The sequence below is a fragment of the Podarcis muralis genome, chromosome 2 (assembly GCF_964188315.1).
Source record: "Podarcis muralis chromosome 2, rPodMur119.hap1.1, whole genome shotgun sequence".
NCBI lineage: Eukaryota > Metazoa > Chordata > Lepidosauria > Squamata > Lacertidae > Podarcis > Podarcis muralis.
In genome coordinates this window covers 125,212,556-125,227,184 of record NC_135656.1, presented here as the reverse complement: position 1 = coordinate 125,227,184, position 14,629 = coordinate 125,212,556, and the positions used below count along the sequence as shown (strand labels likewise).

The following is a 14,629-nucleotide window of genomic DNA, read 5'->3' as shown; positions in this document are numbered from 1 at the left end:
GCTGTATATCCCAACATTTTCTCCGCAAGGAACTCAAGATGGTTCACGTGGAATTGTGGAGAAATTGAGTTGGCGGGACCCCTGGCGGTCATCCAGACCAACCCCCTTCGATGCAGGAATCTCGGCTAAAGCATCGGGGACAGAGGGCCACGCAAACTCTGCTTAAAAACCTCCAAGGAAGGAGAGTCCATCACTTCCTTAGTCAAGCAGCTCTTACCCTCAGAAAGTTCTGGGTTCGAGTCCTGTTACTCCCCACCTCTTGCTTCCCTCCTCACCGCAGCTCTGCGAGGAGGCAGCGACTGGTCCTCAAAGGTCACTTGGGGGATCCTAAGAATCACGGAATCCAGAACGCTGGAAGATTCAGGACGGATAAAATCATTCCCTTCTTCCCGTGGAACTTTGGAACTCTCTGCCACAAGATGAGAGCCACCAGGGATGAGAGCCACCGCTGTCGTAAGACTCTGGAACTCCCTACTCCTAGTTGTGGCGGTGGTTTGGGGGGGGGCTGTGCAATCCCGCCCCCCCCCGCGAGTCCTGTGGAGCCTCCCCGTCCATGGGCAGTCTACCTCTGAGTCTCAGCTACTGAGACGCAACGCCAGGGATGGGCGCGGACTGAGCGCGCCCCCTCCTCGCGCATCTGGCTGGCCTTCGCCGCCCCCGCCCCCCATCTAGGAGGTTCCTACTTTTGCTGGGGGGGGGCTCACACTTTCCCTGCGGCCTGGGGTTCCCCCACGCGGCGGGGATAAGACTCCCCGCTTCCTGCGCAAACCGCCCCTCAAAAAACCGGTTACGCACCCGATGGATCCGACTTTGCCTGGAAGATCGATCAAACCGGGAGGGAGACCCTGCTGGGAATGAAAGGCCGGTTCAGCCGATGGATAAACTTCCTTTCTCCAAATAATTGATTAAAAGGGAAAGTGTGGGGAGGAGAAGCGCCCCCCCCCATAGGATTCTGCCCCCCACACCACTTTGCAAAAAAAAAATTAAAAATTAAAAAATGGGGCTTCTCTTGAATGCAAAGCATCCCAACCCCATTTCTCCTCGGGTCAGAAATCCTCTCGCTGGTGGGAGCTTTTTTGGGGGGGTCTTCCTTCCCCGCCTCCCCCCTACGCACGGGGTGGGCTGGATGACCCTCGGACCCCTTTCGGACTCTGTGGCTTTCTCGGGTGAAAACCCTCTCAAAGCTCATGGAGGGCGGTGAGGGGTCCCCAACTTCGCACCCAATTTTAGAGAACTCAACCCCCCGCCCATAAAAACCTCCTTGGGACATTTGGCACGGCTGGCGAGGGGCTTTAGACGCCCCCTCTATCCCTCTTCCCGCCTCTCCGATGCTAGAAGAGGCCGCCTTTATCGGGGGGGGGTGCAGACTGGGGAGGGGGGCGTCTTGCAAAGGGGGTTCCCAGCCCCCCCCCCCCCCGATCTAGGCAGCCACGAGATCGCTGCTTCCTCGCCATTAGCGCCAGAAAGAAGGAGCGGGGCTATTTATTTAGAGACGCGGCGATAGATGGAAAAACCCGGGAGTTCTAATAAGGTCACTTTTCATTTAATTATCAATCGACGAATCATTAATTGATTGAATAATCGTTGATTATGAGCTAGCTATCAACTTTTTAAAACACCGGGAGTTCTAATAAGGCCACTTTTCATTTAATTATCAATCAATGAATTGATTGATTCATCGTTAATTAATTATGAACAGGCTACAATTTAAAAAAAAAAAAAATACCGGGCCACTTTTCCAATTCATTATCAATCATTAAATTGATTCTCTAATCGTTGGTTCATTATTTGTTAGTTAATGAACTAGATATTCATTGTTTTAAAATAATCGCTAATCACCCGCCCTTCGCCGGCAGCTCCCAGGGCGGGCTACAGCCATTCGGAATTTAATCCCGTTAGAAACCAGATTCCCGTCAGAGGAACGGGTTGGTCTCTCTCTCTCTCTCTGTGCCCCCCGCACCCCGAAATGCAAGAGCCCCCCCGGCTCCACTCACCCCAATCCATCCATCCTTCCTTCCCTTCCTCGGTCCAGGCGCTTCTATTCCTCGTCCTGCGTCTCCTTCTTCCATCTCTTTCTGATGCTTCGGAGGGGCTGCTGCGTCACTCCAGGGGGGTCTCCCTGCCCTCCCGCCCCCAGGACAGACTTGGGGGGGGGCTGGTCCGGTGTCCCAGATGGCGCTCGGGGTCCAGCCTCCCTCCCTCCCCCCCTCCCTCCCTCCCCATCGCCCGGTCCCATCTGGCGCCATCTCTGAAGTCTCGGAAACTCCTGAGAAAGCAAAGCGCACCCCCAACTCTGTCTCTCCTCTCCCCCCAACCTCGTGGGACCCGATCCTCTGGGGTCCCTCTGCTGAGGATGCCTTCTCCCCATTCCCGTCGCCCCCCAACCCGCGCCTGGCCCCACCAGGGACCCCAATGCTGCCCCACAGCCGTCCCCTAAACTCACCCTAACTTTTCCCTTCTCGCTGGGCAAGAGTTATTCTAGGCAACCCAGAAGCGAGATTTTGGGGGTGAGGCAGGACCTACTCACAGCCCTGCCTCCCCTCTGCCCCACTTCTGCGCCCCCAGTTCCTCCTCTCGGGGGTCCCGCTGCCCGGCCCAGCCGCCTGCCCGGCTCCCGGGCCCCCTCGGCCGGCCTTTGGGGGGCGAAGCGTTCCGGCCTCGCCCTCTCCCTGTCTGTGCAGCTGGACCCACAATAGGCCCCAGTTATGTGGGGTGGGGGAAGAGAGAGAAGGAGGTTGAATAGGGGGCGGCCGCCTCAATGGGGGAAAGCCCCCTCCCCTCCCTCCATGTGCAGGGTAGAATAAAGGGGGGTGGGCTGGAGAGCCACCCAGGGCGATGGGGGTCACCGTGGCCAGGATGGGGGGCGGATGCAGTTGCCACGGAGACGCCGAAGGATGCCAAGGAAAGGCCTTGGTGGGGGGCAGGAGGGCGAGGAAGGCCGAGGACCCCCCAGCGGGTCAGGGAGCACCCAGCCCGCCTTGCAGCTGGGGGTGGGGGGTCGGGTGGGTGTGGGGCGGGGCGGGGGTCCCTGGCGGCCTCTGGTCTCTCCATCCTCGCCTGCGCTCCCCCGCCCCATTCCGTTGCCCGGGGTGATGCGCCTTTCAATGGGAGATAGCAGGAGCCGGAGGCTTCAAACAGAGGCCGGAGAATAGGGGCTGGGCTGGGCTGGGGGGGTGGAGAGTGAGACCCCCGGCTAATCCCCCTCCCCTCCTGCCTCCCCCTCTCCCCTTAACCCTAATCCCCCCTCCTCCTCCATCCCCAATTCAATTCAGGCGACAGAAGAAAGCGGTTGTCTCTCTCGCACACAGGCCCGTCTTAGGGGGAGAGAATATGGGGAGCGGGGGGAGGAAGAAGCCCACTCCCCACCTCGGCCTCAAAGGGAATGAAGAACCAAGCCCGTGGGGTGGGGTGGGGGAGCCCCAGAAAGTCGCCTTCGGACCCTCTCCCAGATACCACATGGCAGCGCGATGGGCAAAGACCAGGGCAGGCTCTCACCGGGGTGGGGGCAAGATCTCTGCCCCCCCCCCGCGCCTCTGAACAGCTCTTCCCTCAGCGAGGCTTGCTAGGAACCGGCGTCACGCAACACACACAAAGTTTTCGGGGAAAGTTCCCACCGAAAAGGCTTTTGCGCCTGGGGCAGAATCACAGAAACTGTAGCGCTGGAAAGGGGCCCGCGGATCATCCATCCCAACCCTCCGCAAGGCAGCGGAAGAATCGCCCCCACAGCAGCGATTCCTGCCTTGGACCACTAGATGAAGGTGGTTTCCCCCCCCAGGAAGGAAATAAAATGGCCCAGGAGGAAAGGGAGATCTATTCATTCAAGGTTCTTGTGTAACGTCCTTTCCTCCCCTAAATTATAAATCTTCCCCAGAGGAGAGATTCGCGCGCAGAAAGAAGCGTCAGGGGAGACCCCCGCCCCCCGCAAACCCTTTTCCGATGGGGGGTCAGCGGAGGAGCTTTGCTGCCCGGCAAGATCAAATCGCTTTGGACAGAGGAGGGGGAAGAGGTTGTGAATATGCCCCCTCCCACCTTCCCCACTTCTCTGGCTGAGTCAGGAAGAACATCTGAATAACTCCAGTTGTTGGGGGGGGGTGTCTCGGAGGGGGGGGGCTCTTGCTGCCGCTGCAACTCGGGTGATGTTGGGACTCCCCCCTTGGCCTGATCCTGTTGCGGCTGCCCGGGGGGGGGGGGCGCAAGTCCGACCTCTGCAAAACGCATCTCTGCGTCTCCGAAGAAGGAATTCGCGCGCAGGATCAGGAAATGTTGAGGACCCCCCCCCCAAAAAAAAACCTTCCATTCCTGTGCGACTCAAGCGCGTTTCGCTAGCTCCAGACATAGCAGCCAATTCCGAGGGGCTGACGTCCTTTGCTCGCCCCCCAAGGAAATGTTTTAAGGGTCCGGCAACCCGCACCCCCCAAAAAAAGTTGATGGGATTTGCCATTCAAATAGCGCGCGCCATGGATTACGCAGGGCGTCGCTTATTCCGCTCCCCTCCAACCCAACAATATTTTGTTGAAGTTGGCACCCCTGGCTCCAGATCAGCACCCCTGGCAGGGACCTCTGCAAACTGACAGAGCAGAATCCTAAAATGGCAGGTTTGGAAGGGGACCCCTGAGGGTGGTCTAGTCTGACCCCCTGCAATGCAGGGATCTGGGCTCAAGCATGGATGGCAGAGGGTCGGCCAAGCTCTGCTTGAAAACCTCCAAGGAAGGAGAGTTTGGTGCAACAGCATCTTACGTATGTATTAAATTTATTATTTTTTTCATTTTTTCATTTATTTATTTTTAATGTTGCAATACATATATGAAATCTTTACATAATGATACATATACGTTATATTCTTATATATTAAATTGATATACCGCCCTTTGTCCAAAGACCTCTGGAAGGTTTGAAAGATAGAAATTCAGGATAAAAGCACAAAATAAACAGAAGGAAAATTGAAACAATAACACACATTTCAAAGGCTGTAGAATAGTCAAAATATCGGTTTGGAAACACCCCCCCCCCAAAAAAAAGGAAAAATATGTTGGGTATTAACTTATGTATTGTTCTCCATAAAACCTAGTGAAATTTATTCAGAATAAAAAAATAATAGAATATTAACCAGCCCAAGGTGCAGTTCTGGTTGCCCCATCTTCAGAAGGATATTGTAGAGCTGGAAAAAGTGTTCGGAAAAGAATCGCCCAAATGATCAAGGGAGTGGAGTGACTTCGCTTTGAGGAAGAAATGTGTGTGTGTGTTTTTTTTGGGGGGGGGGGCTTTTTAGCTTAAGAGAAAAGGCAAGGAGACAGGAGACACAATAGAATTTTGTGGAACTGTGCGTGGCAAGGAGAAAGCAGACAGAGATGTTCTCCCTCTTTCGTAAGACTCGAACTCGGGCCCACCCCATGAAGATTCGGGACAGATGAAAGGAAGGACTTGCTTTTAGACTTTGGAACTCCCTGCCACAAGAGGCAGCGAAGAGGGTGAGACCAATTCACGGAGGAAGATGGCTACTAGGCAGGATGGTTCGGCTCTGAATCCCAGCCGCTGGACCCCATAGGAGGGGGAGGGCTCGTGTTCGAGTCCTGCTGAGTTTGCGGACCAGATCCTGCTTTGAAATGGGATTCCCAGGCATGAGAAGGGTCTGCTGGGTCTCCTCCGCATTGTCCGCTGACCCTTCCTTCTCCGGACAGGGTGGGAAGGCCCAGCAGGGCCGCCTTTGGGTCAGGGGGTGCAGACAGGGCCCCCCAACCCGCTCAGCAGCTAATCCTCTTTCTCCCCCAGAGGAATCAGGGCTGCCTTCCCAGAACACCCCAATAATCCCTTGGGCAAACATTCATTAGTGCAGGCTCACAACTGGGCAGCCACCCATAACCCCCCGGGATTAGCAGGCACAAGGGGACCCAGGCGTCCGGGATCACACCGGCCCCCCCCAGCTGCCCACAACAAGGGCAAACCCGGACCAAAATATTTTTTAAGAGTCACGTTAAAAGAGGATCATTGCAGCCGCTGTAGGAAAGGCACTCTGCACATGATAAAGGCACACTAGTCCCTCAGGTTCTAAAGTCTGGGTGCTTCGAGATGAAGGGCTGCTTACATTTTGGGGGTGGGTGGGTGTTGTGGGACCCCAACGGCTCACGTGGTACAGATCGTGCTGGACTGTACCACTCCAGGCTGGGGGAGGTGTGTGTGTGTGTGTGTGTGTGTGTGTGTGTGTGTGTGTGTGTGTTTGTGTGTGTGTGCGATTTCCTGGGGCGCTTCTTACACAAACGCAAGCCGCCAGGAAAAATAAAAAAGAGGGTGGTTGCGTAGGAGAGGGCGATAAATTCAACCGCTCCCCAACCAAGGAATCCTTTAGTGGAGCAGAAACAGCAGAGGCAGCGGTGGTGCAGTGGTTAGAGCACTGGGCTGGAACCTGGGAGAGACCAGGGTTCAAGAGACCCAGTCAGCCGTGAAGCTCACTGGGTGACCAGGCCAGTCCTTGCAGGGTTGGTGTGAGGATTAAATGGGGGGGGGGGGCGATGGCAACTGAAGAACCAGATATACCACCTCCTTGGATTAGAAGCTGATAAATGCAATAAATGAATAAGAAAACTGAGCAGACTCTTTTTTTAAATAATAATTACCTACTTAGGCGTAAATCAGTTCCTTATTTCCACATTGCAAAGCATTTCAATTCAAACCTACAAATGTTTTCAAATGTTTTCAATTTTCTTTCATACAGAATATAAATTTGCTCCAGCCGATTCTGTTCTTCCCCGTCAGCTTTGCCATCTCCACATATTCTACCATCTTTATCTGCCGGTCTTCCAATGTAGTTCTAAGGTAAAAAACCTGGTTATAGAAATGCGAGAATCTAGTAAAAGCCGTTTGGAAGTCAGAAAGAGGGGAGGAAGGAAGCCGTTTGAGCAATGCTTTATGTTATAGATCTGTGTGATGAGATGTAATTAAATATGAAAGCTTAATAAAAATTATTTTAAATAGAAAAAAGAAAACTGAGCAGACTCAACGTATTTATATTCATAGAATCAGACCATCATATTATGGAAGACGTTTTCGTGGATGTAAAATCATATCTGCTGCAGGAAGAGTCACCCCCAGGGATATTTCCTGGCGTGGGGGGGGGGGGGACAACTTGGCAGAATACATGGGAGAGAGTCAATTGTAAAACGACTCTTACATATCTTGTTCCCATTCACATATATTTGAGGCTATGTAAGCCTGCCGGTGTTTGTTCGGGGTGAAAAAGTGTCTCTTCCCGCAGTCCTCAAGCAACAATTTCTGCATTTCCCTTAAATTTCCCTTAATTTTCCCTATTTCAAGGTGGCTCACAGCATTAAAGTGTTTCTCAAAGAGGCATTTGTAGAAGCCGTTGATTTAACTGAGTGATATATATCCCAAAACAAGGCACAGAAATCCTCGGAGTGGAAGTCATGGGTCTCCGTCCAGCAAGATCTCAGCCTCGCACCTTGTGCAAAATACCCTTCCAGAGGGAGGGCCCCCCCCTGCCTCTAAGCCCCCTCCCCAAATCTTGCATTCAAAGATGTTAGCCGGGAGCTTCTCCTAGACAGCGCAGTCTCCGCAGTGAAGGAGGAACCTGCCCCCCAAGTCCTTCCTTCGAAAGGGGGGGGGGCATCAGGGAGTGTGGTTTCCTTGTGGTTGGGGGCGGGTTTCTCCAGAGGCAGGAAAAGGCATCAGATGAAAAGACCCCCTGGAGGAAGAGAAAGAAAAGGGGTCAGCGGCAGACCTTGTGGAGATGGTTGGAAGCTGCCCAGGGTAACCCATTCAGATAGGCAGGGTATCGAAAAATAAAATCAAATAAGAATAAGAATAATTCACTTAATTTTGTTCCATAAACTTTACACGCATTCCCAGAGGCGAGAAAGCAATCAAACTTTCTGTAAAAACGTTTGGATGATGAAAACCATGAGCTAAAGAGTAACCCATTCAGATAGGCAGGGTATTGAAAAATAAAATAACAATAATAATAATAATTCACTTAATTTTGTTCCATAACATTTATACGCATTCACAGAGGGGATAAAGCCATCAAACTTTAAGTAAAAACATTTGGATGATGAAAACCATGAGCTACAAAGGGAGACCCAAACATGCACCGGCTATTCTACGTGTCTGACAGGAGAATTTATCGATTTCGTAAAATTTATACAGGGTGGAAAACAGCTACGAAAACTCTTTAAAGAACAAACATTCTGTGTTTTTTCCTTTGGGTGGGTAGAGTTGTCTAAAATGGAAACGTTTTCCGCGGGCGCTGGAAGGAGTGCAGCGAAGGCGCTCGGCTGATTTCAAGTGGCAGGGAGTTCCGAAGTCCACATGAGAACATCCGAGTTGTCACAAATATGGGAGACCTTTTGGGGTCCCTTCTCACTGCTCCCCACCACCAGCACCAGCATCCAAGGGGAGCCCCCCACCCCAAAGGGCCCCCAAATCAGCCCCCCATCACCCCACTTACCGGTCACTTCCAGGCTGGCGCCGGTGATGTAGCGGCTGTCGTCAGAGGCCAGGAAAGCACAAACCTCGGCAACATCTGGCAGGAGACGGAGGAGACCGTGAAGCCCCCTCCTCCCAACGCCTGCAGCCCCCCAGGCACCGCCAGCCCCCTCCCAGGAAAAGAAACCTGCCCCTTTCTCTTCCGCAGCCTCAGAGAGATTTAGGCCAGCGAAGCCAGTCTTGTCGGCACAGGCCGGCAGGAACAGCGGGTCTCTCCCCAGCTGCCGGTGGGGATGGATCCAGGGACCTTATCCTAGCGTTATTATTATTATTATTTCCTGTACAATCTATACCGCATTGTAGAGCTGGAAAGGGGCCCCCTGAGGTCATCCAGCCCAACCCCCTGCAAGGCAGTAATTGTGGCAAAGCTGCTTTCCAACCCCAAACTCCCTTAGGCTATATTATTTATATAGAAATATTGGGAATTGTGGGTAGGAAATATCTAAATAAATGGTTCTTATTAGCCTGAGTAGCACCGAGTTAGAAACTAAAGAGGTATGCAAATGGGTAAATTTGACGGTCATTACAGCCAGACAGGTTATAGCGAGTAATTGGAAAAATGCAGAAGAGCTAGGGAAAAAACTGGAAAATATTAAAATTTTACAATATCTGACTGTGAAGATACATAAAATGAAAGGTTTTAAGGTCAGTGAGAAGGAGGAGGATTGGTTTGAGAAGGTATTGAATTATTTGGGTAGGTCTGAACAATTTGGGGCAATTAAAATGTTAAAAGTTAAATAAACGTTGTGGAGGGAAGAGCGTTAAGGTATATAGAAGTGTACATATGGTTGATTTGAATATGTTATTATTGATTATGAGAGCAACAACAACAGATGTATTTTAGAAGACAACTGAAGGCAGCCCTGTTTAGGGAAGCTTTTAATGTTTGATGTATTACAGTATTTTAATATTTATACCCCGCTCATCTGGAAGCCCAGTCAGATGGGCGGGGTATAAATAATAAATAATTATTATTATTATTATTATTATTATTATTATTATTATTATTACCCAATGTATCAGCTGCCTGGGGGGGTTTCACTGTTTGTGTTTTGGTTGTTGGTAAAAATAATAATTAAAAATTAAAGAAAAAAATTATTATTATTATTCCCCACATTAGGGGGCAGGGCCATAGCTCAGGGGAAAAAATATATTATTATTAATTAAATTTGCATCCTGTACTGCCCTTCATCCTGTACTGCCCTTCATGTGGTTCACAACATAAAAACACAGTAAGAAATCCCTGACAGGCAGCAGCTGAGAGGCATCGCTAAAACCCGCCCCCCCCCATATTTTTCGCATTTTATGTTGGGGTCCCTTCCAACACCACGACTCCTCCGTTCTATGACGTCTGGGCACTCCCCGCCCGGCAGGAGGAGGAAAGGCACTCTGCAGGCGCTCAGAGGCCCCCTGCCCACCCTTCAAAGGAAGCGCAAAGATATTGCTGGACAGCGTCACCTGACCTTCGGGCTCCCCGAGGCGTCCCAGCGGCACCATGGCGGCAAACTGGGGAGAAGAAGGGACAGGGGTCAGGGAGGGATCGGGGCGGGTGCCGGCCAGGGTGGGGGCCTGACCTCAGCCCCCCCCCAAAACACCCACCTTGTCCAGCACTTTCTGGGGGACCTTGTCCGTCATGGGGGAGCGGACGAACCCTGGCAGAACCGTGTTGCAGCGGATCCCGTACCTGCAGAGCGGCAAGGAGAGGAAGCGTCACCTAGTGGTTAGACCTGGGACAGGGCAGGGTTCAAAGCCGCAACGCTCGCTGGCTGTGGACTATTTGGCGCAGAGGACCTCGCAGGGTCGTTGTGGGGGGTGGAACGAGGGCAGGCGAATGGGGGGCTCCTTCCCACCCACCCCACCCCCCGATCTCTCCCTCTGCCCCCCAGCCTGGCTCACCTGGCCAGCTCCTTGGCTGCCGTCTTGGAGAGGGCCTCTACCCCAGCCTTGGAGGCTGAATAGTTCACCTGCCCCAGATTCCCCACCTGGGCAGGAGGAAGAGAAGAAGGTTGGAGGCACAGGGACTGAATTATCAATCAATCAGTCTTTATTACGGTCCAGAGACCCAACGAATCGTTACAAAGCAATGCACAATTCAGACAGCCTGCCTCCAGGTTAAACAAGAATTTTGTTGAGACTTAAAAACAGGGATCGTTGGTTCTTGCAACCACCTATAAAAACTTCGCCGCTGCTAATGTTCTAGCGTTTGTCCGGTCTTCCAATAGGAACCTGACATAGTGAGCCTCTGATTTTCCCGGGAAAGGGACCAGCAAGGGTAATATCAGTTCAGCCCTGGCTTGCTCATATTTCGCACAGTGCAGCAAAATATGTTTTATAGAATTGATGTCTTGAGCACACGAGCAAAGTCTGTCCTGGTAGGGAACTCCTCTCAACCTGCCATCCAACACTGCAGAAGGAAAGTCTGGCTTTGGTGAATAACCTTCGATAATTTGGTACTTGTCAGGTTTTTAATGTAAGGTGTTAACTTAAAGACATGTCCATAATGTACTCCTACTGCCAGTGGACTACAGACTGTGTGTGATCGAGATCGCAAGTCACTGTGTGAATTATCCCATAATCTTTGCTTTAACGTCTTTTGGGCGCCTTCATAACCCAGGTAATACAGTTGGGGGGGGGGGGGGGACAGACCAATAGAGGTGGCTTTTCTAGCCATGGTTTTCTGCCATTTGCTGACAAACTCCTCATTGGTCAGGTGTTGGTACAAACCCTTCCCTAGACCAAAGACTGAAATCCTGAGCCAATGTTTTAGGGCAGCCCACCATGCTTTACTTGAAATTGGGCATTCACCAGCTTCTAACAGAAGTATGGAGTTGGGGACGCAGTTGGGTACCTGCAGCAGAGATCATAGAAATTTGGCCTGAAAGCCACCTAACTTAGGCAGGTCCTCATTAGGCCAGACATTTGCAGAGTTCAGGAGTTGGGAAATGGATTTTGCATTGAATTATTGGTGGTGGGCGGCAGAGGGCAAGGAGGTCATTAGGAGGGGGGGGTCACTGCACCTTGCCCACGATGCTCCCTAGGTTGATGATGGAGCCCCCTGAAGCCCCGCTTGCCACCAGCGCCTTCGCCACGGCCTGCGTCACCAGGAAGGTCCCCTGCGGAGAAGGAAGAGACTGAGCAGGACGGGGTTGGGATGGATGACCACTGGGTTCCTTCATGAGCCTATAAGCAAGGCGATGGAGGGCCTGGAAACCAAGAGAGGGGGATCTCCCGGGGATGCCTCCCTTTCTGGCGGCTGAATACCTTGAGGTTGACCCTGAGGACGGCGTCAAAGGCCTCCTCCGTCTGCTTCAGCAGGAACTCGTCCATGGTGATGCCGGCGCAGTTGACGCAGACGTTGGCCGGGCGGGAGAAGCGGGCCTGGAGGCCAGAGGGAGGAAATCAGCACCGAAACCTCCACCGTGACCCCAGGAGGTAAAAAGGATTCGGGCCTCAACATCACAATGGAGGGGGTTGGGATGGATGACCACCCGGGGTCCCTCCTGACCCTACAATTCCATGATAAACTCCCTGAAGGACCTTAGGCTGGCCTACCTAGAAGGGGTCTCGTGAGGATGCAACGGGAGCCGAGGAGAAGGAAGGCGGGATACGAAGGCAGCCAATAAACGCAGGGTGCCAAGGATGAATGCTGACTCAGGGCAAGGCTTGGCAGAGTTAGAGCCAGGGGATTGCAGAGCAGGGACCCCCAGGGCTCATCTAGTCCAACCCCCCGTGGATGCCCACCTGGATCTGGGCCACGAGGTTGGCCACGCTCTTGGCGCACCCCACGTCGACGCGCAGGGCCTGGTGGTCGCCCGCCTGGAGCCCCCGAAGCGTCTGGGCTGCACCGGCCTCATCGCAGTCCGCTATGGCCACCTGGGCCCCTTCGCGGGCAAAGCGGGCGCAGATGGCGCGGCCGATGCCACTGCCGCCCCCTGAGGAAGAAGGAAGAGGAGCCTGGGTCACCCTCCCCATACGGGCTTCTTCCCCGGCAGCCCCTCTGCCTTCAACTGCTCCACTTCAGGCGGAAATGGAACAGGTGCAGTTTTTCTAAATAAAAAAGTTACATTCAGGGCTTGTCACCGCCAAGTGGCTTGGGCAGAAAGGTCAGGGCTCCTGGGAGGACCCGAGAGGCGGAAATCCAACAGGTAGAGCCACCCCCTTTGCTCTCCATCATCAACCGTGCTTGTGGGGCTGGGGCCTGGGTTCAAGTCCAGACTTTGGCCTGGAAGCTGGACCGTGGGCGCAGGTCACTCCTGGCAGGTGGTTGTGGGTAGATGGGGGGGGTGGAGAGAAAGGTGGGGGGCAGAAAGGCAGCCAAGGCGTGAGCTCGACCTGTTGAACTGATGCCTGAAATACGCTGCCTTTCCCCATTGGCAGGCCCCATCCCCAAATACCCCCCCTCCCGCTTCCCCTGTTGAACTCCTGCCTGCCTCCCTCCCCCCCGGGAGAAGGGACCTGTCACCAGGGCCAGGGTCCCTCGCAGCCGCAGGTGGGCGGCCATCGCTCTGTGGGGGAAGGACCGGAAGTGAGGAAGTTCCGCCCCACGCCGGAAGTTCAGGTCATAGGGGACCTTCTGGGCCGCCGTCTCTATGGCCGCAGTCCTCCAGGGTGGAGGGAGGGCGCCAGGACTCCTGGGTCCTTGGGGAGGGACAGCGGATGTGTGTGTTTTCCCCGCTCCATCCTTTGCAGCAGCAGGAGAGGAGGGGATACAACAGGTGCTGCTCTTGCAGGGCTGCACCTGTTGAATTTCCACCCACGGGTGCTTCTTTTTTTAAGAGACGTATTTAATAATATGTTTTGTATGTACCGTAAGAGGCCCACAGTGGCTGGGGAAAGCCAGTCAGACGGGCAGGATATAAATAGTAAAAATTATTATTATTAAGTAGTGGGTGGACGACACAGAGATTTCTCACTTCAATACGTAGCAATTATTATTATTATTATTAGTAGAACTAGTTATTTACTTGCATGTCTACTGGCTAATGTGGGGCGCATGCTTCTCCTTGAACCCCCACAACAACCCTGAGAGGTAGCAGAGGATGAGAAGTAGGGTCCAGCCCCTGACTGAGGTCACCCACCCGGTGAGTGTCACGGCCACCAAGAAGGGATTTGAATCTGGGTCCCACCCAGGTCTGAGTCCTCACTGAGTCTCCACAACAACCCTGTGAAGGAGGCTAAGCTGAGAGAGGCAGAGACTTGCCAGGGCAGCTTCACAGCCCAGTATGGGATTCGAACCCTGGTCTCCAAAGTCCTGGTCCGACACTCTAACCACTGCACCCCGCTGCCTCTCAAGTGCTCAAGTTGCAGGAGACTCAGCCAGCGTCTTTGGCAAGCTTTACCAGGAGTGTGGGTGTCCCTTCCTCCACCTTTTAACAGGCATTCAGCATTCGCACCCGCCCCTGTTGAATTTCTGCCTTCTGGGTGGTCAGCTCAAGCCCACCCCAGCTCCAGAGGCTTCCGCTCTCCTCAGACGGATGCAATTAGGCTGGGTTTTCTGGACTCCTTCAGATCTAAGCTTTTGGGCAGTTTGAGCGACAATAGAAACACCTGTGATATGCACACCTGAGACAGGCTGTTGCTCCATCCATTGCTGCACCACAAGGACTAGCGGCCTGAGATCTCTGGCCAGCCCTGCCATTGGGGATTGAACCTGGGCCCTTCTACACGCCAAGCAGCTGCTCCCCAAGCGCTGCGCCAATGAGACTCGCTCGCAAAGCTAAGCAGGGGCTGGGATGGTTTCAAACTGGATGGGGGACAGAGGGAAAAGGGGGTTGGGCTAGATGACCCTGGGACCCTTCCAACTTGACCGTTCTGACTCCAGAGCCAGGAGGGCCCTGGGGTGTCGGACTTGCAGTTCCTACCTGGAAATGCCGGCAGAAATCAAACCTGTGACCTGGCAAAGCAGATAATGGACTGCCAAATGATGACTGTTCCAGTCTCTTGTGTCTTTCTTGGGCATACAAGACACCCCACCTGCTTATTGGTCATTCAGCCCCCAACTTTTGGGAAAGGGTCATCATGCTCAGTGGTTAGGTGCTTGGCGTCATTCCTTGCTTAAGGTAAAGGTAAAGGGACTCCTGACCATTAGGTCCAGTCGTGACCGACTCTGGGGTTGCGGCGCTCATCTTGCTTT

At 53.2% G+C, this 14,629-nt stretch overlaps 1 protein-coding gene across 1 annotated transcript; it reads right to left on the bottom strand.

Annotated features, from left to right (window-relative positions):
• Window positions 1–6,981: 6,981 nt before the first annotated feature.
• Window positions 6,982–13,055, bottom strand: HSD17B8 (hydroxysteroid 17-beta dehydrogenase 8). Its single transcript, XM_028720918.2, has 9 exons — window positions 12,952–13,055; window positions 12,238–12,428; window positions 11,758–11,874; window positions 11,514–11,609; window positions 10,393–10,478; window positions 10,096–10,180; window positions 9,960–10,002; window positions 8,459–8,533; window positions 6,982–7,696 (listed from the first exon to the last, which is right to left on the bottom strand). The coding sequence occupies exons 1-9, from the start codon at window positions 12,995–12,997 to the stop codon at window positions 7,680–7,682; spliced, it is 756 nt and encodes a 251-aa protein (XP_028576751.2). The 5' UTR covers window positions 12,998–13,055; the 3' UTR covers window positions 6,982–7,679.
• Window positions 13,056–14,629: the final 1,574 nt, after the last annotated feature.

Coding starts and splice junctions, on each gene's coding strand:
- HSD17B8 (XM_028720918.2), bottom strand. CDS start 12,997: ATGGCCGCCCACCTGCGGCTGCGAGGGACCCTGGCCCTGGTGACAG. Junction 10,479..11,513: donor TAGGGAGCATCGTGGGCAAG/GTGCAGTGACCC, acceptor CCTCCTGCCCAG/GTGGGGAATCTGGGGCAGGT. Junction 10,181..10,392: donor GCAGCCAAGGAGCTGGCCAG/GTGAGCCAGGCT, acceptor GCCGCTCTGCAG/GTACGGGATCCGCTGCAACA.